The sequence below is a fragment of the Aulonocara sp. 'chitande type north' Nkhata Bay genome, linkage group LG1, assembly GCF_057382095.1.
Source record: "Aulonocara sp. 'chitande type north' Nkhata Bay isolate Kocher_YH1m ecotype deep benthic linkage group LG1, A_spYH_male_GT1.1, whole genome shotgun sequence".
NCBI classification, from domain to species: domain Eukaryota; kingdom Metazoa; phylum Chordata; class Actinopteri; order Cichliformes; family Cichlidae; genus Aulonocara; species Aulonocara sp. 'chitande type north' Nkhata Bay.
In genome coordinates this window covers 1,693,086-1,716,149 of record NC_141344.1, presented here as the reverse complement: position 1 = coordinate 1,716,149, position 23,064 = coordinate 1,693,086, and the positions used below count along the sequence as shown (strand labels likewise).

The 23,064-nt window shown below is 47.7% G+C and overlaps 1 protein-coding gene and 1 long non-coding RNA gene across 5 annotated transcripts in view; one reads left to right on the top strand and one right to left on the bottom strand.

Moving 5' to 3' along the window:
* Positions 1-560: 560 nt before the first annotated feature.
* LOC147338445 (uncharacterized) lies at positions 561-3,460 on the bottom strand. Its single transcript, XR_015128492.1, has 3 exons — positions 3,269-3,460; positions 1,339-1,601; positions 561-1,243 (listed from the first exon to the last, which is right to left on the bottom strand). It is a non-coding gene; the product is annotated as an uncharacterized LOC147338445 (long non-coding RNA).
* ccdc102a (coiled-coil domain containing 102A) overlaps positions 2,021-23,064 on the top strand; it is a 52,083-nt gene continuing 31,039 nt past the window's right edge. The window contains exon 1 of one of the 4 annotated variants that reach the window (XM_086286637.1): positions 2,021-2,221. In XM_086286637.1, the coding sequence (XP_086142763.1) occupies positions 2,036-2,221 (186 nt within the window). In that variant the 5' untranslated portion in view covers positions 2,021-2,035. Of the gene's footprint in view, positions 2,222-14,573; positions 15,036-17,848; positions 18,004-19,799; positions 20,102-23,064 lie in introns of those variants that run through there. The other 3 variants (XM_086286791.1, XM_086286715.1, XM_086286835.1) reach the window with 3 other exon arrangements.

Genomic DNA, 23,064 nt, shown 5'->3' with positions numbered 1-23,064 from the left:
TATATATATAATATTGTATAATATTAATATTAATATATATATATTAATGTATATTAATATTATACAATATTATATATATATATATATATTAATGTATATTAATATTATACAATATTATATATTGTATATTATATTATATTATATATTAATATATATATATATATATATTAATATATAATATTGTATAATATTATATATTTATATATATATATATATATATATATATATATATATATATATATATATATATATATATATATATATATATATATATATATATAATATATAATATATAATATTATATAATATATAATATTATATATTAATATATATATATATATAGTCCTGGGAACAGCTAAGATACTGCGCAGGACCCTCAAGCTCCCAGGCCTCTGGTAGAGGACCCGAGCTTGAAGGATAAACCGCCCGCAGGGGCGTGCTGGGTGTTTTTATATATATATATATATATATATATATATATATATATATATATATATATATATTAATGTATATTAATATTATACAATATTATACTAATAATACTAATAGCGATGATGATATATAAGAATGTCCCATTTAGGAGCTGCTGTGTTAAAGTGAGTGAGTCCAGAATGAGCTCAGGACATCGAGAGTTTGGTTCAGAGAAAAGGAGTTAGTGGCATGAGAACCCTGACTGAGCATGCGCAGAAGAAGTTTCACGTGTGTAGTTTGTTTCTGATTGACCTTATCACTGTTTCACTGAGTTGGAGGAATGCTGGGGGGCGCTATTAGTCCCCCCCCCCCCACCCAAAGGTTAAACCAGCTGTTTACGTAGCGGACTCTGAAACAGTTGATGTGCTCGCCACCAGAGGGCGCAAACCGCGGTCTCTGTTTACTCCTCATAGTTCACACAGTCTCATGACACTTATTTAGGCTGATTAAGTAAAACATCCTTTTAGTCCAGGGCGGCTTTCAGGAGATAAGTTCCTGTTTTGTGCCCTTTATCTGCGGCTCTGTCAGTGAAACAGACTCAATGAGTGAAAATGTGAAAGGACGCGCAGACACCACTAAATCCTGCCCTCTGAATCCTCACCCTCAGAGTCCTCAGACAGTTTACAGCCAGTTACTCAGGCAGTGATTTCAGGTTAGATTCCAGCAGTAGTGACAGTCTGTGTTTAGCTCCTGGACTTCAAACCCAGCTGAAGGAGGAGGTCTGTTGTGGTGACACCTCCTCCTCCTTCGTCTCCATGGTTATATCTGGTGCCTGAATTCACAGAGCAGAGGAGACACAGACCATCAGATCAGTCAGAGCTGAACACATAATTCATGATCATAATGTGGACATGCACCAAAACACACCATAACTGTCAGCTTCTAACGGTTTGTTTTTTTTCTACTCTTTGCTCTATGTCATGTCACAGAGAGACGATATCCTGATACGGTGATGTGACACACTCAGATGCTCTGCATGGAGTGGAAGCAGTAGAGGTGAATCAGCAGGTGATGACTCCTGGTGTCCAGTTAGAATGAGACCATGAGACAGACCCGGGACAGGTTGGAGGGAAGATGTGCTTCAGCCGGAGGAGGTGCTGTCCACAGGACCGCAGTGGACCGAGTAGATGCTGGAAAATGGATGAGAAAAAGCGAGAGTAATATTAGTATGCATTTGTATTGTTTCAGTCGTTTTAGTGCAAAGACAAATGCATCTGACTCTAAATAAAATCTACATAAGATCACACTGTTGGTCTCAGTTACATATTAACTGAGATCAACAAAAATCAGTAGCGACCCTCAGATACAGCATCCTGCTGTGTTTGTGTTCCTCCTGATTACAGCTCATAATTCCACTAATTATAATCTTTTCTGAGTGTTTGCCGAGCTTTCTGATCTTCCTCTGCTTTGTTGTGCAGCTCTCAGTGAACTGAGCTCCTCTGCTTTCAACCAGGGGAGCGTTCAGCTCAGACAGCCAATGAGCTAACGGCTCGAAGCTGGGCGCCTGACCCGATTGGCTCAGCGCTGTGCATTGTTGTCATCCCGACGGGCGATTGGCCGGCCGATGAAGCCCCGCCCCTTTTCTGCCCTCGCTGCTTTCCATCCAGAGCGGAGAAGAAAAACGGGAGAAGAGACGGAAAGCTGCTCGGGGCTTCGGCTGGAGTCAAAGCGGCACCGCGGAGCTGCTTCAGCGGGATTTAGAGACTGGTTCCGCGGGAATAACGGCGACGCTCACCGGCTCACCTTCACGGTACGTCCTCCCGCTCCGCTGCTCTTCCTCGGGCTGAGTTTGAGTGCCAGCCGCTGCTGGTGTCAGATATCAGGGAAGCTGCTCCTCCCGTCTGCTTCCACCGTGGAGCCACTTTCAGGGTGTTGATGTGCAGATACGAGCGCTGTGCACACACTTTGTTCTCTGCGAGACCAGAGATCCTCACGTCTCCAGCCTGTCTCCTCTGGGTGTGAGTCCTGCACGGCACGGGCTGCAGGGTGGTGACCCCTGGACCCCGCAGGGCACAGCTGGGTTTTCTGGAGGTTCACTGTGACCCTGACCGAGCTCTGCAGAAATTAAAAAGGGTGTCCACGAGTGAGGGCTTTACTCCGAGCTGCAGGGGTGGTCTTAGCGGAAAACCCCAGGAGCTGGGACACGAGTGTAAACCCGAGGATCAGTGCAACACCTGTGAGGTTCAATATGTTTATGAAAAGACTGTTCAGGTGTAGTTTGGGATCAGCTTCAGGTCAGACACATGCCTGCACATTCATGTCACAGAGTTATTTCCGGTCATGTGTCTGCTGCTGCTTCATTTTCATGTTAAACAGTAACGTAAAAATCCCTGAGCCCAAAGCTCAGGCTGCTCCAAACACTCTGTCTGTCACACTTTTTTCTACTCCTGGATCTGTGTGATGTCACAGAGAGTGGATAGAAGCTCCACCCACCTGCTGTTTAGTGGTTGTGTTAAAGTGGGAGGAGCTAAAGCAGTGATGGAAGGGTTAGACTGTGCAACTTAAAATGTAACGATTGCTTATCATACTAGCTGTATTATTGAATCATAACACGTGTGTTTACCTGAGAGCCAGAAACCTGTAAAATTATACCTGTGATTAATCAAACTTCAGTGTCTGTTTGCATTAAACCGTTACAGTTACGTTCAATGTTACAGCCCTCTGGTAAAACCCAGACTCGCTCACTGCTTAGTTCAGTTCAAGCCAAGATGGCAGAAGGATGGACTTTTGTTTACAGGGTCTATGTGAAGAATTAAAACTCAAAGTTTCAGTAGGTGTAGGTGTATCTGTGTGTCACCTGGTCCACCTGTGGCTTCAGCTCTCCATCCTCAGGATGATTGGTGGTCTCCCTTTTGAGACGAGCTGTACTGAACATTCGAGCAGCTTTTATTTATCTTTGGGTCTCTCTTTAGAAATCAATTATTCAGACCAGCGTACTGTTGCTGTCCTCGTCTGTCTGTGATGGCGTTCAGGTATTGAGGGCTGTCATTGAAGCGGAACCTCGCCGGTGACCGATCCCTGCTCGTGCTTGTGATGTGATGACAGCTGATTGTAGCTGTTAACAGGTTCTCTGGATGTTCACAGTTCTTCTTGGAAGTAATGAGTCAGTGCAAAGCCGTAAAGCTGTGGGAGGTGTAAAAGCTGGCGTCGGCTGCGTTACTATGTGTGACCGAGTTGGACTGCTGGGGTGACTTTTTTAGAAAAAATGAGCCTCACCCAGACAGGAAGCCAACACACTCAGATGCCTCAGGAGGGGATTATTGTTATTAGTTTGTACTGTCTGATGACGTGTGCAGCACTTAATCTGGCTGGATTCTGCTCTGAAGGAGGATCACAGATGGAGATGCAGGTTATTTGAAAGAGAATATTAGATGTGAGGGTGTGAAGCATCATGGGATGTCCCTGCCATTCTCGCCCCGAGTGTCATCAGGAGGCGTTTGGAGGTTGCACACAGCAGACGGCGCCATCTGTTCGGCTGCTTCCACCCTCTGTGTTTCCACCTCAGGTGTCGCCTCAGAAGTACTCCTGCATCTCCGACCTTCCATCCTCCCTTTCAGGCGCTTCGGCTTGTCTCCGGCTCCGGACATAGACTCTGATCCATCCGTCTGTCTCTCCCGTAAACACTGTCTCAGAGGTCAGACACAGTGTCTGAACCAGCAGCACATGGCCCTTGTTCTTCCCTTTTGCCTTTTTGTTTCCATGACAACCACACACAGAAATCACCCCTCAGATTGCTCTGTCAGTGTGTGTGTGTGTGTGTGTGTGTGTGTGTGTGTGTGTGTGTGTGCGCGTGTGTGTGTGTGTGCGTGTTAGCTCTTGATGGCTGGCTCTCTGTCGTGCCTTACGGGGACGCTTAGCTGTAATAGAACCATGATTACAGTTGTTAGAAACCTCTGCGTGTTTCCTCAGGAGAAGAAAAAGTCCGACTGACACAAAATAGTTCTTTTCAGAGATCAAATAATGTTTTTAAAACACCCTGGGCTGAAAGGCCCAGATACCTGCAGTTCCTCTGATGCCCAGCAGAGGCAGCAGTGAGTCAGTCCCCATAGATTCCCACGTTAAAACTTTACAGCAGAAGTAAACATGTTTACAGCCTGATACACCATATACAGCAAATCACCTCTTTAAAGTTTGCATTATTAGGGGCGTGGCCTCTCTGACTGACAGGTGGATGGTGACACAGCTGCAGCTGCTAGCTGTCTGCTAGCTAGGGCAGGGCAATATGCCCAAAAATATTTATCACGATATATATTTGAAAATTTGCGATAACGATATAACCGACGATATAACTGACGCGAGACAAAATACTTTACAACTCCACAACTTTATTAGTGCAAAAAAAAAACATCACTGTATTTTCACTTAAACAAGCAGCTGTTTTATGTGCATTAAAGTTATATAAAAATGTAACAGTGCAAATGCAAATTCTTTGCTGACAGTTTAACCAAAAGGCATTTCCAGTGGAAAGTGGCCGACATATCCTCAGCATAACCATGTATAATATCCACAAAACTTAAAAAGAGGTCATACACACACAATACGGTAACATGTTGAAGCACAGCACGTATCACTCCGCGAGGCTCCGCCTACGATAGCCATAATGCTCCGACAATCCATTAAGCGGTGCGGCTTCGTAGCTTAGGAAAGTCGTACTGAAACATTTGACAGAATTTCGAGCGCCGTGCACATAAAATCGTTTCCAGGTCAGTAAACACAACCAGAGTTCATACATAAGAATTATAAGGGGCTCTGGCGACTTTTCAGAAAATCAAAGGATTTTAGGAGCAACTTATTTTCCAAACAACACGGTAACAACGACGGCCCGTTAGCATGCGCTACCAAAAATAGTGCTTTGTTGTGTATCTGACAGACGAAAGCTAAACCAGTTCCACACCAGTGAAGCTTTTTTACAAACCAGTTCTGGTTCATCCGTTTCATTCAACGATCCACTTTCGTTCTTCTCGTTCTCCGTCGCCGTCATGCTTTTTTCGCCATGCGCGTATGAAAACAAAGGCACTGCGCATGCGCGTTTTACCCATATTCTATCGCCATATTTCATTTTCTTATCGTTGCCCAACATCATACCGGTATTACTGTGTCAGCCTGCCCCAGGGCAGCTGTGGCTACACCTGTAGCTGCCTCCACCAGTGTGTGAATGTGAGAGTGAATGAATAGTGGCATTGTAAAGCGCTTTGAGGGGTCCCGAAAAGCGCTATATAAATGCAATCCATTATTATTATTATTATTATTATTATTATTATTATTATTATTATTATTATATGGCCCAGCCCTACTGCTAGCTTCCCCTGAACTGGACCTCTGGGCCGTGTTTGTGCTGTTGGAGCCTTTTGGAGCATTTTAATGACATCATGTGACCAGTAGTATGGCTGCTGTGAGGTCACTGTACTAACAGACCGTTAAAGAAGGTGGAGATCTGACTTAGTGAAATTTGAGGATTTAGATGGATGTTACCGAGTACTGATTAGCTGCTGTCTGTGTGTGTGACTAAGCCAGATGGTGTTGGTAGACCGGCTGGTTTAGAGTAAATATGGTTGCTTGGCTCCTAAAAAAACAACATGATTGTGGCCAAAATGCTAAAGTTGAAGCATCAGAATCAGCCAGATTCTGGGTCCTTATTTATTTATCATTAAAAGAATTTACAGGACTGAGTGCTGAGGAACAGTTTCACAGTTTCTGCCTTTGATGTTTTTCCAGCCTGTGTGTGCGTGCGTGTGTGTTTGTGTGTGTGTGTGTGTGTGTTTGTGTGTGTGTGTGTGCGTGCGTGTGTGTCTGTGTGTGTGTGTGTGTGTGTGTCTGTCTGTGTGTGTGTGTGTGTGTGCGTGTGTGTGTGTGTTTGTGTGTGTGTGTGTCTGTGTGTGTGTGTGTGTGTGCGTGTGTGTGTGTGCGTGTGTGTGTGTGTGTGTGTGTGTGCGTGTGTGTGTGTGTTTGTGTGTGTGTGTGTCTGTGTGTGTGTGTGTGTGTGTGTGTGTGTGTGTCTGTGTGTGTGTGTGTGTGTGCGTGTGTGTGTGTGCGTGTGTGTGTGTGTGTGTGTGTGCGTGTGTGTGTGTGTTTGTGTGCGTGTGTGTGTGTGCGTGTGTGTGTGTGTGTGTGTGTGTGCGTGTGTGTGTGTGTTTGTGTGTGTGTGTGTCTGTGTTTGTGTGTGTGTGTGTGCGTGCGTGTGTGTCTGTGTGTGTGTGTGTGTGTGTCTGTCTGTGTGTGTGTGTGTGTGTGCGTGTGTGTGTGTGTGTGTCTGTGTGTGTGTGTGTGTGTGTGCGTGTGTGTGTGTGTTTGTGTGTGTGTGTGTCTGTGTGTGTGTGTGCGTGTGTGTGTGTGTGTGTGTGTGTGTCTGTCTGTGTGTGTGTGTGTGTGTGCGTGTGTGTGTGTGCGTGTGTGTGTGTGTGTGTGTGTGTGTCTGTCTGTGTGTGTGTCTGTGTGTGCGTGTGTGTGTGTGTTTGTGTGTGTGTGTGTCTGTCTGTGTGTCTGTCTGTGTGTGTGTGTGTGTGTGTGTGTGTGTGTGTCTGTCTGTGTGTGTGTCTGTGTGTGCGTGTGTGTGTGTGTTTGTGTGTGTGTGTGTCTGTCTGTGCGTGTGTGTGTTTGGGGGGTAAACAGTGCAGAGCTTCATGTGGAATCTGGCCTGGTTGTTTCTCTCCAGTGTGGCCTCGCTCCATCCTGCGGACCTTTTGTTTGTCCGTCTTCCTGTGTGGAATGTCAACATCCTCTCATTTGTCGCTCCACCCGCCGCCCGTCAGGCCGAACCAGAGGAGCCAAGCTCCGTCTGCTCCAGCGCACCTCCGCCTGCTCGCTCGTCTTCTTCCTCTGTGAGATAACGGCTCAGCTGGCAGCTCCGTGCTAATAACGCTGCTGTTTGCTCTCGTCGGTTTGTGTGCCGGCCCCCGGCGTGCCTTCTCCCTCTGAACGCATTCCAGCCTCCTCACACTGTTTACTCTCCTCTCTGCGCCTCCTCCTGACCGCTGCCTTCTTTCTTTTTCCTTTTCTAAACTCGCTCACTTCATTCTGCCCTTTCCGTCATTATTTTATCATCAGTCTGCTCTGTTCCTTCATATTTCCTCCCTCTTTGCGACTGTTCCTCTCCTACAACTTATTGTAGTTTCACAACAAGCCTGGTTCATTTGATTTGCACAGCGTGTCACCAGTGAAGGTTTAAAGTGAACATACAAATGATATCAAGGACAGAGAGGAAAGGAAACACATTTGGAAAGAAGACGTGCATCAGCTCTGTGTGCTCCATTAGAGCGGACTAAAGCCGGACGTCATTTACTGATTCATTATTAAATAAGAGTTTAATGGCAGATTAAAGAGCGACGTCTGTAAAGTTTGCCCTGCTCCAAAGTTTTGGGGCATAAACAGCAAAAAGCTGCATCCTAATGCTCTGTGAGGACGTCGGCCTGGCAGTGGGGGAGGATCTGAGTGGGAGCTGGGACGGAGCGCGTCGGCCTGACTGAGACTTCAAGGCTTTAAATAACACAGAAGCTTTTCATGATTCAGCGAACCACGCATGCGCATGTGTCACTTCCTGCTGCATGCTGCATGATTGCTGACCACTCACCGATGTGTTTTTGGATATAAAGTGATTCCCAGTAAAGCTCCAGTTTCTGATTTTTAGCACCAATAGTTTCCAGGTGTGCGGCTCCAAACAGCTGCTTCTTTACGAGCCTGGGCTGTGGCACAGGTTCCTTTTTCTGCAGGAGAAGTTAAATATGATTCTGCACTGCAAAGACACAAGTAGCAACAAACTGTTCATGTCAACGACAGCTTCTGCATGAAGCTTTAACTTTATCAAGCTGGCCTGTGATTGGTCTGACAGTGACGTAGCTGGTTCTGAGCCGAAGACATGAACAAGTTTCTCAGACTCAGGGCGAGTCGGAAACTGAGCTGCTGGTGGTTCAGTCCCGGGACAGGTCATCACTCCTGCACCTCTCTGAGTGGAGATTATTACACGTGCACTGTTTTCACACGTGCACGACAGCTGTGAACATTTGTATCTGACAGAGCTGCGCGTGAGAGTCGTTCACGTCCAGCATTAACCCGACGTTTACCCTGCTGCAGGTCATTCAGTCCATTTTAAAGAAATAGCTGTATATAAAAGATGGCCGCTGTGACGCAGCTCTCAGAAGCAGACGCTGCATTTATCTCTCATGCTCTCAAGCTCCGTGCACCGTGGTGAAGTTTGAGTGCAGAAGAGACAGCGAAGAACCTTTAAATCCACACCCAGAGTTTCCTTCCTGCAGGGCGGCGGCGTCAGAACCACGAGCTCACCTCGACACGCCGTCAGCAGCGACGCATTAAGCGCTGTGCACGAAGGCTTATCAGACTCTGCACAGCAGCAGGGCAGAGCTGCTGTGCGGTTGTAGCTGTGTTTTATTCTTGGAGGGAGTGTTTCCATCACTGTGTGTGTGTGTGTGTGTGTGTGTGTGTGTGTGTGTGTGTGTGTGTGTGTTTAGCTGTGTTTGTTTAGGACTCAGTAATTATGGCTGGCAGCAGAGCTTCAGCTCCAGCGGGAGGAGGAATGCCTTTGGTCTGCTTCTGTCACTGAAACTGACTCCAGAGGACTCAACCTGCATTTTGTGATTATATATCTGTGCGTGTGTTTGTTTTTGAACTGTTCACATCCCACAATCAGTCCACTCAGGGTGAGGCGCTCCGGGGCCTGAATGTAGGTCAGCGTAGTTTCATTTATGTGTGATGTTTTTGCCAAAGGAAGTGTTGACCTCTGAATTCTTCTCTTTGCTGGCTCATTACACACACACACACACACACACACACACACACACACACACACACACACACACACACACACACACACACACACACACGCCTTCCTGTCTGGGTGGAACCTCAGCATGATGTCAGTGACCGCCTCTGGTGGCCTTTAGGTGATCTGTCTTCCAGATGTGCTGAGTTGAAGGAGGAGCACGTGCGGAGGTGGGTGGAGTCTGGGGACCCCTCCGATTCCTCCCGCTGACAGTCGGGGGTCACAATGATCCTGTTCATGTATATATGGTACTGTGCAAAAGTCTTGAGCCACGTGTCGTGTCTGTATATGTTGCAGGACAGTGGCACCAGCAGTCATGAAAACACATAAGACAGAAACAGTCTGTATGTTTGGTGTGAGCAGCTCTCTGCCAGCTCTGTGAGGATCTTCAGGAATAGCTTCCAGGCTTGATGAAGGACACTTCTTTGACAAGATCTTCATCAGCACCGGCTCGCATGCACAGAGTCATAGATTCAACCGATGATGTGTTGGTGTGACAGCTGCTGGGAACAAAGAACCCAACACTGACTCATTTCATGAGCTCGGAGCCTTGTTATGCTTGCATGAGTCAAAGGTCAGAGTTCAGAGGTTAAACAAAACATTCCTGAGTTTGAACACGTTGTGCCTGTCGTGTGTAGCTCCAGCAGAACGTTCTCAGAGGTAATAAAGCGTCTCCTTATAAATCCCGGCTCATGAGGTGCAAACACGGCGAGTTCGTCCGACGCTTCCCGGTGCTTGCTGGTGAAGGTTCGCGTGGTGGATCTGTGGCGTTAAACACTCGAGTGGCTGCGATTGGGCAGTTTTACCGTTAGTTTCACGGCCGTCGACTCGTACAGAAACGTTCTGCAGCCTGTGCTGCGTTTATATGAATTTATTTCTGGACCATTTATTGGATCCGCTCGCCGTCAGCAGCCGGCTCTCAGCCAGATCATAATATTTGGCGCCGGCACGGCTGATCCTGCTGTTAAAACCAAGCCTATAAAACCGCCTGCTCCCTTTCTGCAGTATCCATACGTGTTTAATGTGTACGTGAAGAGGTTTGTTTCAGACTTTTCCCTTTAATCTTACAGTAAAGGGCAGCAGCTGCTGTCTCTGTGTTACTGTAGGGTCTTTGCTCTGTGAAGCTCCTTGTGTGGCGTTGTGAACATCGTGATTCAGGTTCCTCTGAGCTCCATCCAGCATCCAGCTCGCTGTTTCAAAGGTCTCCCCATCACAGCTTTGCCTGTTGTTGGGTTTACAGTGCAGGTGTCTGTACTCTGCATGATGTCACAGAGGCGTCGCTGCCAGGATGCTGTTGTACGATCAGAGCGTGAAGGCGACGCCGCTGATTTACCTGCCGGTCTGTGTTCCCACCCTCAGCTGACTGTGAGCTGTGGGACTTAAAGGGGGTTGCGTGTACTGGTCCAGCTGGTTTTCAGGCTCCGTTTTCAGAACAGTGTTCGTGTCCGGGCTGTGGAAAAGTAACCTTGGTGTTATCTCGCCGCTCCAGCTGATGTCTCAGGCCGTCAGACGCAGTCATGAGTTTCAGCATCGACTGAAATTAAGCCGAAGCTCTTTGATTTATTCAAACCTGTGTGTGTGTGTGTGTGTGTGTGTGTGTGTGTGTGTGTGTGTGTGTGTGTGTGTGTGTGTGTGTGTGTGTGTGCGGTCACACACAGATTTGCTCAGCTTTGCTTCCTCTGCTGCTGCTCGCGCAGCTCCAGCTCATGCTTGCAGAGTATCTGCCTCAGAAATCACACACAGTCTTATCAGCTTCTACTTGAACATGTTTCCATCCTTATCTGAGTCTGTGTGGCTTTCATGCGCCAACAACCACACTCTTTACACCTGTCTGGCCTTTATCCACGTACCTGTCTGGATTTTAAGGACATGCTCTGGGATCCTGGATTAACAGTGTGATGTGTCTGCTCAGGATTTTACCTGCACTAGCATATCTTTCTCACCACTTTTATGACCTGCTGTTTGAGAAGATTAGCGCAGGACTAGACTGTAACGATGCGATGGCGACTGACCTGATGAATTATTAACTTTCTGCTGCAGCTTTTAAATGAGCCTGATAATAATCTGTGATTTATTTCACTGACTCTCGCACAAAGTGTGTTTCTTTGCCCGGCAGCTTAGATCTACTCCAGGTTTCCCTGCGGTTGAATGAATTATAAATGTTCTTAGCTGAGCATTAGTGGATCTCTTCAGGCCTCTCCTGTCAACACCGAGCACATTCATTGTTTCGTCAACAGAGCGCTCATCATCTCCAAGTCGAGGGGTTCATCTTCCAAAATGTTATTCCTTGTTTGCAGAGTGGCCTCGTTATCCTCAGACTTTATCAATTGCCACCAGTGTATGGCATCTTTAGCTAATTTACCGGACAGTCTCGGTCGTTGTGTCCTTGGGCGAGACACTTCACCCGTTGCCTACTGGTGGTGGTCAGAGGGCCCGGTGGCGCCAGTGTCCGGCAGCCTCGCCTCTGTCAGTGCGCCCCAGGGTGGCTGTGGCTACAACGTAGCTGCCATCACCAGTGTGTGGATGTGTGTGTGGATGGACGTGTAAAGTGCTTTACAAATACAGGCCCAAAATCTGGAAGAACAGTTTGCAGCTAAACATTTTCACCGATGACAGAGTTTGCTGTCGAGTACAACTCTTAGCTGCGGTGACTACAAGTCCATCCAGCCACCAACTCATCACTGCAGCGTTCCCGAACAGTCCTACAGACCTAATCTCTGCAGTGTGTCCTGGATCTGCTCCGGTGTCCCTTCATTGTAGGACATGTCCGAAACACCTCACCTGGGAGGTGACTAGGAGGCGTCTCTATCAGATCCTGGAGCCCTCCAGCTGACTTGTGTTGATATGGAGAAGTAGCGGCTGTACTCTGAGTCCCTCCAGAACGAGCGAGCTCTTCAACAAGCTGTCCACAGCCAGCGTGGTCACAGCTGAAGGCAGGAAACACAAGGTCTTCCTTATGAATGTTTCTGTCTCCTCGAGCTGAACTTTTCAGACAAATAAAGACCTTTGAGAAAAATCAAAGCATTTTAAGGTCTTAATCTGGGCTGAGATGAGTGGAAGGCTGTTGATGAGGAGATGGTCTCAGGAGTGGAGGAGAGACGGACAAAAAGGAGTTTATCTCTGCACAGCATAGCTACACTGGATAAGCAGCTGAACTCACCACCTCAGTGCTAACTGAGTGTAAAACACGAGCTCCTGAAATAGACGTGCACCTGTGGTACCGAAGCCACCGTGAGCATCGCTTTCTTCCACGTTGGAGATGAACCAATCAGAGAGAAGTCAGAGCAGCAACCAGCAGAGGCTCCTGTCATGATTTCACATGTTAAAATAAAAATGTGGAGCAAACGTTAGTCGGCTGATGCCTGAAAGCACAAACCGAAGGATTTTCCTGTCAGAGCTAATATTCAGAGGACACGGCCTGGATGTTACCAGCGGTGTTTCCTGCGATGTGCAGGTCCTGCGACCTTTCTGCCTCACCCACTCGAACGCTTAATTAACCCTGAGGCAGAGTGTAATTCATGGCTCCTCAGAGGGCCTTTACCCACTCAGCGTGACAGCAGCGTTTACAGGCCTCTGTACACTCCTCATGGTTTTGTCTTTAGTTCCCTCCACACAGCGTGAACGTCTTCAGACTGACACCACGTCTGCTACCTTTGTATATCAATCCTCACGGGCAGAACACGTGACCTTTGGACTATAAATGAATGAGGCCACATTCATCTACAGTCACTGGACAGGTGAGGTCTCAGGATGGACTGGTAGTCTCCACAGCTGCCCAGTAAGACGGGACCAGCATGGAGCTGCGGTGTTCAGCATGTCCACTGTTATAACTTTATTAGAGTTTACCTCCATTCCACAGATGCTCGTAGCTGACATCCTCTCTTGATTTGTCCTCCTTACAGTTTCAAACCAAGGTGAAGCTGACTGTGCTCCCAAAAACCTGCTCATCTGTCTGTGGGTTTGTGTCCTTTATCAAACACTTTGGGGTCGTTTATGTCGACCCAGCCGGGCCGTACAGTTGATCATTTACAAAGAAATGTCTTCATTTCAGCAGGCATCAAATACGATTTCTCCCTCTGTGATCGGGCTGATCGTCTGATCCTGGATCAGTCTGAGGGACGCCCACTCGTGTCCTGCAGCGACCCCCGCTTGTATCTGCAAGTTTAACACTCGCTTTACCCACGAAGCCCGCATCCTGCAGTCGGCTTTACGGCGGCGTTACGTAGGGCTGTTCGATATAACGATATATATCGGATGACGATATAAAAACATCTGTCGTTTCATTTTACGCTGTCGTTTGTTTGGTGGTGTCGCAAAATAAACTGTTTACAGCAATATTTGTTCATGGTTCTGATGTCACTGTAGAGGCTGTATTCATTTCTTACAGCTCTCGCTTTCTCTTATATTTAATACAACCACACTACAGACGGACAAGCGCCTGTTTTTATGCGTTGTCGTTAGCAACAACGACGGTAACACCTTCGCGTGTCCGCTTGTTTATTTTCCACATAAACCTTTCACAATAAAGCTCAAGATCCTGTTGAGACTTTTCAAAATAGTCACTTGGATGAGTGACGAAACGTTTCTCCCACAAAACGCGAAGAACAGAATCAACTTTTGGAGATTTACTTTCCGGGATGATTGAGATGCATCAAAATAAACTGAATCACGTGAAAGATTATTTACGGATGAGAAGTAAAAAAGAGCCGCCAGGTGCTAAAAAATAAACCTTAGACTCAAACGTTAGAACAGGCAACCCGCAGCACGCCGTGTAATAAATACAACTTACGTCTAAAAATGTATCGTTTCATGCATCGGCTAAAACGCTCGACTCCGGGTGAAGGACGCGCAGCTGGAAACACTTCACACCAGTCGAGCTGCCCGAGATTCACAGAATTTACAGGAAATGTTACATTTTTGTGATTTATATGGTTATCGGGACGATAGAAGTCTTATATCGGGACATGAAGTTTTGGTCATATCGCACAGCCCTAGCGTTACGACCCCGCGTGCAGGTTTGTTATCAGACTGCGTCCCTGTTTGTGTTCACTTAAGCAGTTTGTGAGTTAATGAGAGTTAATGCTGAGCTGTTCTCTAAATGTTGGTTTAACGCTGGAGAGTTTGGAGCTCTAAACCGTCGGAGGAAGCAGGAGTGTTACGTAGACCTGTTGATGTGTCAGATCCACGCAGCGAGGGCTCTGACACATCAACAGGCAGCTTGGATGTCGAGCATTCTTCAGATTTTTACCCTTAAACGCAAACTTGGCTTCACTGCGTTTCGCTTTGTGTCTGAGTTTAGTTCCAGGTTTTTCCTGAACGTCCCTCTGAAGCCACGCCTCCACATGCTCACTTACAGCTAATAGGAAGCGTAGTAGCGAAGGACCTACCCGAGCTTTTCACAAAGAAAGTTCTCTTCTGTGTGTGAGAGGATGGTTTCCTGTCCGCAGGTCGGTGGAGTGCAGGACGGACCTGCTGGTATCCGTGTGTGTGTGTTGCAGTGTAAGCTCGTTGGGCTGATTTGCTCCCATTTAAAAGAGGCTTTGATCCCCTTTAGGGCGCGTTAACCCCTTCTCGCCTGCCGAGCTTCGTGTCGCACGGGCCGTGAACTCTGCCTCAGTGTGGGAAAAGATTAGAGGCAGACAAATTCCTGGTCATCTGAGGTGGTGCAGACGGTATTAGAGCGCGGCCGCAGCGCTGCGCCTCGACGCTGCGACTCCAGCCGCGCTTATCCCACCCACCCGCCGTCGCGTTGTTCGCCTGTAAAATCATTCTTCACCTTTGAAAAGCTTCTGTAAGTATTTTCAGGCCCAGAGGTGTTAAAAGGAGGATTTGCATTTTCCATTTTGGCAGATGTGGAGTGTAACCCACTCCTCCTCTTCATTCTCCTGTCTTTTTATCTGCTTGGCCTCGGTATTGGCGATTTCATCATCTTCCTCGTGGATTAGGAAACTCCGGCTCCATCTATTTGCATAAATGTGCACGATATGCAAACGGCTCTCAGCTCTTTGGTGTGGGAGAAGCTTTGAAGCTGCTCAGCCCTGCAGCGGTGCACCTTGTTTTGGCTCCCTGGAGCCGGCGGCATGCTCAGAATGCTTCAGTAACCTTACGTAATGAGGAGGAGGAGGATGAAGATGATAGTGAGGTGAAACAGGATGATCTACGAGTGTTTGTGGTGCATTTTATCATCTAAAAAGATGCTTTCAGCTGTGCTCCAGTGACACAGAGACTGATCCGTGCTCAGCCTGGTCGGCTACAGCTGCTGCCAGATCAGCAACATCATCTTCTTCCTGATTTAAGATGATATTTTGAAGCATTTTGAAGCATGCTCCCTCTGCCTCGTGTTCTCGGCAGCACTTTCAGTCATCTTTGGGTTACTGCAGTCAGACAGAGGACCTGGCAGCAGGTCAAAAAGCTGATATCAAAGCAATGCTGAAGCACCAGAAGCTCTAATCTGCACTCGAGACCAGCTCCAAAAGTTGGACGAGGACCAACAGAGCAGCCAAAAAAAAGGCTAACGTTGAAGCTAGTTCATGCATTTATTCCTTCCAGGCTGGACGACTGTAATTCATTATTATCAGGATGTCCTAAAAACTCCCTGAAAACCCTTCAGTTTTGGCTTCCCTTCATTGGCTTCCTGTTAAACCCAGAATTCAAAATCCTGCTCCTCACATACAAGGTCTTAAATAATCAGGCCCCATCTTATCTTAATGACCTTGTAGTACCATATCACCCTACTGATGATCACCAGACTCTGAAAGGCCAGTAAAGCCTCTAAGATCTTCATGTTTAGTGTTTTATAAACGATTGAATGATTAAGTCTGTTAAATATGTCTCCAGGGTAACGTCCTGGACTGTTTCCAGCCTTTTACTTTATCAACGTTATTAATTGTTCAGCTGAGCTGAAGCGTGTCGGTACGAGCCTCCGATCCAGGTGAGGCTGACAGCACCGATGAATCCTGAAGCTCCTGAACTGTGAAGCAAGCAGAGTGAAAGTGTCTCCCTGTTGTTGTGCTTGCATCCATCACGCCGTCCTCCGTCGTCGGCTCGCCCCCTCCTGCTCCTCGCCGTCCTGCTGAATAAATGATGGGAATGTGATACGGCCGCAGCTCCGAGCTGGACATCGATCCCCGAGTTCAGGGACGCCGACTCTGGACTCTGTCCTTGACTTCGCTCGCTCCTGTTTGCTGATTTGAACTCTTTGTAGCGTCAGTGAGCCGAGCGTGTGCGTGTGTGTGTGTGTGTGTGTGTGTGTGTGTGTGAGAGAGAGAGTCATGCTTCAGGAATGTGCTGTATAATTTACTACAGTGGAAAGCTCTCCTTGCAGTAACACCTGGGGCCCTGTGGGACATGAAGTTCTGCTGTTTGATGGTTTAGCAAAGACGAGCAGAGGCGGGGCAACGTTTTTATCCAGGTCGTTTCTGTTTTTAACCCCTTCCACCCTCAAAGGTTCCTCTGGGTTTGGCCTTAAAGTTTAGCAGCTCTTACTAAAGACTTGTATTGTGCGTTGAGTCTTAAACACTGTTAACACCTTTTCCCAGTAAGAAATGTTCGACTGTAGTTTTGAATAAAAATATTTAAGCTTTTCTCAGTTTGAGCTGGTTTGATCTGCATCGTCATTCAGACCTCCTCAAGTAATAGACGCAGAACAACTCTGATTACGTGTCCTCGATTATTTCGGTTCATTAGTCTGTAAGGAAGCTCAGGGGGAAAGAAAAATGTCAAGTTTTAAATATTGTTCATTAAGATCTCGACATGAAAACATTTCTTCGACTTCCCGGATCCTTCCCGGATATTCAGTTAGTTTGGAAGTGTCCAGCAGGGCTGCGCTGTATCATGTCATCCATGATAACACGGGTATGAATTTTTATGAGATTAAAAACAACATCGCTGCTAGAGCAACGCCACGTTTAGGTTTCCAGGACACGTCTGAGAGCGAGAGCAGGAATCGGCCTCTGATGACGAGTCAGCATCCTCCAGGAAACTGCAGGAAACCACAAACCTGTTTCAGACCAGGCCAGGAGCAGCTGGTGATGTGTGAAGCAAAAGTAATCAGAGTACTCAACCAAGCCTCGCTGGATTGCTCGTAAGTTAGAATCCATGTGACAAGAAGAGGAAACGCAGGGCTTTAAGCTGCTGGTTAAAAAGCTCGAGCCAGCGTAGATATCGGTCAGCTTCAGTTGGAGTTACCAGCTTCTGTTAAACTGAAGCTTCTCACAAAGTTAGGAACAGTTTCTTCTACACTTTAACGGGAGCGAGCCCGGTGTTTAAAGGACTCTCGGAGGCACTTCGGCCTCACAGTCCTTCTGTTTTGGACAAAGGTTCAGTGAACGTGGGCAGAAGGCTTTCACAGCCGTTTATTGAGCCAACAGGAAAGCTGTGGTGGGTAAACAGCAGCTCATGTGATTGATAGCTGTAATGCTGGCAGTGCTGACCGCACCAGCTGCTGAATCCTCACCGTTGTGCTGCTGCTTCTTCAGCGCCGCTCGGCTCACTGAGTTTTCTTTAAAGCAGGTTTTTATTGGCTCCGTTTGGCTGCTCGGCCGCTCCCACAGGAGGCGGATTCACGTCTGACATTATTGGATGATCAGTAAATACATTTAAATGCACGCGCAGTGATGCAACAAGGAAGACCAACAAGGCCTGTTTGAGTCGGTGGAAGCTCTTTGATTTAAACAAATATGCCGTTAACAACAAATGAAGACATTTTTAGCCAAATAGAAACGATCTGAGAGGATAAACGACGCCCACGCTGGACCCAGGTATCTATCAGCGAGCGCGCGTTCCCACGCTTTAACCACAGTGACTCACGGCAAAGCCACGACAGGCGGCGGAGGCTCGTTACTCAGGTCTCTGCGTTTACGGTAAATTGTTGAATCAGATCGAGAGGCCTGACGTGACTGTAACGAGATCCTCGCTGTTACAAACTTTATGACTTTCAGACAAAAGGAGACGCGTTTGGCTGATGTCCGTGGAGCCGTACGGTTTCACAGCTGCCGTGTGCGTCCACAGAGCTGCACCCACAACAAAGCAGCGGCTTCAACAAGCGAGCTCGCAGAGGAAACGGCCACATCAGCGCCGGCCTGTAAAAAATGATGTTTTACCGCATTCGGGAAGCCGAACCATTACCTCATCTGCCAAAGAGACGAAAGCTCTCGAGTAAGCAGAAGAACAAAGCAGCCAAATATCTGACACACACACACACACACACACACACACACACACACACCGGCTTCATTAGCCATTGTTACACTGCAGCTGCACTGATTCATCAGTAACCTGAGCAGGTCAGAAACCTTCAGTTTGCATGAATTTTGTTTCGTAGAACAGGTGAACTGCTCACCTGGTGGACGTTAAACAGATGATCCATTACAATAAAACTTAGACTGGCACCTCTCGTGCCCACCACAAAAGAACAGATAATAAAAAATTAATAAATAGACGATAATAAATCAGGAGATAATAGATTTTTATGATCGTCCTGATGGGGTCTGTGTGCGGGGTGAAAGCTGTCCCTCTGTCTGTTTGTGTGGGATTGTCTGCATCGTTTGCTCGATGGAGGAAGTTTGAGTAGAGGGTGGCAGGGTGTAGGTCACCTCACGCTTCAGCTGTGCAGCTCTGCAGCTTCTGACCCACCCGTGATGGCGTTCGTGCTCTAAGTGGCGATCCTGTAGAAGTTCAGCAGCAGATTCACGGGGAGCGTGCTTCAGCTTCCGTAGGAAGAACAGCCTTTGCTGGGCTTGTTTTTTTGACCAGGCTGGAGGTTCAGCCCCAACAGACGGACGGCGTTCCTCCACACACAGCTGCTGGGTTGTACTTCCTGTTCTGCTCGAGTCTGTGACTGACTCTTTGGTGCCACCTTAAGCTTGTAAGTTTGACGACCGTTGCATCATCTGCAGATTTTATTATAGTGGTGGATGGGGGTGTGTTCGTGGGCGGAGACTCGGACACAGCCGTGTGGGGTCTCCGCATTCAGGATGATGGTTTAAGAGGGGCATCTCCCCTCTCTGTGTGAAGGTGCGGTACCCATGAACGCAGCGAGGAACCTCGGCCATGTTTGTAGTTCGTTGTAGTTTTACGGTGTTGAATGCGTTTCACAGAAAGCACGACTGCGGTTTCTTCTCTGTGTCGGCGCGCTGTGGTGGACGAGGTGGCAAACACTTGGTAATAAAATGAGAATAAATTCAGCACTTTGGGGATTTTCATCTTTGGACAAAGCCACAAACTTCCAGATGTTTCTTTGGGCTCTGACTGGTTCTTTTTTTAAAACCCAGCATTTGTCAGACTGTGGAGGCACTTTGGGCGGAGCGTGGCCCCCGGCCTCCAGTCAGACTTGAATATTAAAGGTTTATCAGCGTTAAAGCTCAGATTCTTTTGCTTTGATGTTGTATTTTAGCTGATGAGTGAAGACTGTGAAGTGATCTGTTATTTCAGTTGGAGAGAAAAATCTGAATCTCTGCTTTGAAGTTTGGAAATCTCCCTCTGGCTGCGTTTCAGGAAACTTGCGACTCGGAGCAGGAAGAGGTTTGATGCAGGAGTCAGGAGCCAAAGCTGCAGCGATTAGTGTTGCGTTAGAGCCAGAGAATCACGCCGTCAGCCATTTTAAATACTGTTTATCCGCAGGAACGTCAGGACGGTGTCACTCTCTGCGACGCTTTGTGACGAGACAGGAAACAGTGGGCTCATCTCTGTGCTCCGTTCAGACGCACAGATGTTTCTGTGATTCAACACCGAGAAATGTTTCTATTTCCTCAGGCTGATTCACAACGTTTACCCAGAATGCACTTTGTTTCCTCCAGTGAATGACCAGAAAACCAATCAAACATCCCGGGGTACGGAGGACCAGGAGGACCAAATGAAGTAACTATGTTGCTAAATGATTCATTAAATGTGTCATTAATTAATTACAGTTCGGGGTCGTGTTCATGATGGAGGGGAGAGTGGAGCGTGAGACTGGGCTTAAAAGTGAAGCTGTGGATTTACTGGCCCATCTGTGTTCCTGCCCTCACCCACGGTCGCCGATAAAACGTGTTTCTTTTGAGAGGGGGCGGGGCTCTTCCTTAGAGATGGGGTGGAGCAGTCCCGTCATTCGAGAGGACTCGGAGTAGAGCTGCTGCTCCTCCACATCCACGTGTCCTACTGGGAGGAGGCCCTGTGGCAGACCCAGGACTCACTGGAGAGATGGCATCTGTCATCTGACTGGATAAGCTGGGAGAGGTGGGCGGGGTGAGGGAAGTGTGGGCTTCTGTGCTCAGACCCAAACTGGGAGAAGTGGTAGGAAATAGATCTATGAATAATTAGGTGTGCCATGAATTTATTGAAACTTGGAAGTTAATAAAAAAAAACATAAAATACACATTGAATTGATTATTTAATGATTTAGTTATTTGTTTATTTTGGCACTCATGGTCCTCCATACAGGGACCAGTACTGGATCTGCTCCTGTCACAGATACTAAACTGGTGCATGGTTTATTCAAACTGTGACTCTGATGCTGCTGCAAAACCAGGTTTAGTCCTCAGACTGTGGCTCAGTTTGAAGACGCAACGACGGCTCAAACATGATAAGAGTCAAATCTGGAGCCACGTCGGAGGACTCGTGGCTCTGTGAAATATTCATGAGATGAAACGTTCTTCATGTCTTCATTAAAAACTGTGAAGTTTTTGTACATAAAGAATGAGCTGACTGTGGGGTCAGGTGGGAGGCGCTGATTGGCTGTTCTTACCTGGATTTCCTTCTCCTTGTCTCATCCGCACTGATGCAGCTCAGCAGCTTTCAGAAACACGAGGGAGGAGCAGGAGGAGGAAGAGGGCATCCTCACTCTACACCTTTCGTGCGCAGCGCGGCGCCACGCTCGATGAGGAGCTTGCATTTCAGAGTGTGAGTCACAGCAGGAGATTTCAGCCGTTGTAGTGAAATTGTGATGGGAGAGGACCAGTGTGAGTACGATCCCAGCGTGCTGCTGCTTCTTCTCCAGTTTCAGGCCCACAGAGCTGGTTCTCATTAGAGGAGAGAGCACACGCGCTGACTCACTGCAGAAAGTTTGGCGAGCGCGGGGGGAAATCCTTTGTAGCGGCGTGCTGTATCTTTTTTACGTCCACATTCACATAAATCAGCTTGGCGAGCACACAGGCCCCTCCCTCCGTTCCTCTGTTGTCTCGGGCTCGTCTGAGCCTCAGCTCGGTTCACGGAGATGAGCAGACGTCAGTGCCGACGTAAACTGAAGAATATCGGCCCCACCGTTTTGTTTGCAGCCTTGAGGGTTACATCAGTCAAAGCTGGGGCTGTGCAGCTACGGCCGGCGAGGACAGATGCTCTGTCAAAGACTTTATTACCCCGCGGTCTCGCCCTCTGGCCGGCTGTGTGTTTTATGGGCCCTGTGATGACAGAGGGTGAGGTTCACGTGGAGGTTGGGCAAAGAAAGGAGGCAAATACAGCCGACGGTCAGGACGGTGGAGGGCTGCAAGACAGGAAGTAAAGCGAGGGTGGTTTGGAGTGCTGGTAGTGAGTGTGTTTGCAGAGTCGCCTGCAGCTGTTGGAGCCTCAGATGGGTCTCATGTGCAAACTGTAACCTCCACTCCTGTGGGTAAACTGGAACTAAATGAGGTTTGTGGAACTGGCTTCCAGATGACGAGGCACGGAGGTTTGGTCCTGTTTAGTGTTGGAGTCGTTTAAAGTGCACAAGTCTGTTTCTGTGACGCTTTTCTGATCCTCTGATGTTCCTATATTTACTCATTCAACTGCACCTTCTTACCTGCAGCCTGGAGCTCACCTGTGTTGGCTGAGACCAGCTTAAGCTCATAGTTTTTTCAGCGGTCACGCTTACCCAGGTACAGGTGTAGCCTAAAATCGAACAAATCTAAAAACAAACACGCTGAGGCGTTCCCAAACCGAGAGGCGTAATCTCTCCTCCCAGTAGAGCGTACCCAAAACACGTCATCCAGGAGGCATGCTGGGTGACACTGGACCACTTCATCTGCTTCCTTTTGATGTGGAGGAGCAGCAGCTCCATCAGTTAGATATGTATTAACAGGCAGCGTGTCGGTGGCTTAACAGGTTTGATTTTTATCCATCCAGGAGAATGGATCCCATCTTAGTCTTATTTTGAAAGTTCATTTGCCGCCACTCTTTCCTGACCGAGTCGCTGTCATTTGGTAAACTGAAAAGTTTAACCCGCCCAGTTTGCACTTCTACACTTTCCCAGGAGTCACACTGATTAATTAACTCCACCATCAGAGATGATCCCAGAGAGCTGCAGCAGGTGGAGAAACTGGTTCATCTGCTGGTGTTGCTGGAGCTTCAGCGTCTTCAGTTTAGAGATTAACGTCAGGCTGCAAACACGAGGGTATTCCTGTGGGTTTGTTGGGCATGTTGAGGCCTCAGCTTTAGAGTTTGGGATCCAGACGTGCTTCTACAGGCTCCTGGAGGTTGGGATGGATTTTGGGATCTCGCCCAGTGGCTTTAGGAAGGATCTCAGCAGAGCTCAGGAACGCCTCACACACCGACTCCAGTGTCAAACAGGCGTGGGAACGTGTGGTCTCATTTACTGCTGTAATCTTTGGGGACTCGTGAGAGACGCGTTAATAATCAAATAGTCCAAATTAATCCGTCATCGGTTTTCCCTCCATACAACAAAGTGTCAGTAAAGTTTGTGTTCACTTGAAGTCGTCAGTACATTTCAGTGAAAGCGCTCCGGCTCTCTGTACTCGTGCAGCGTCGTCGCTGAGCTTCGCGCACCGCGGCCTCATCCATCAGTTTAACGATCAGCTGATCCAAAATAAACGGAGGCTTGATTACTCGCTCCGTCACCGTGCTGGCTGGAG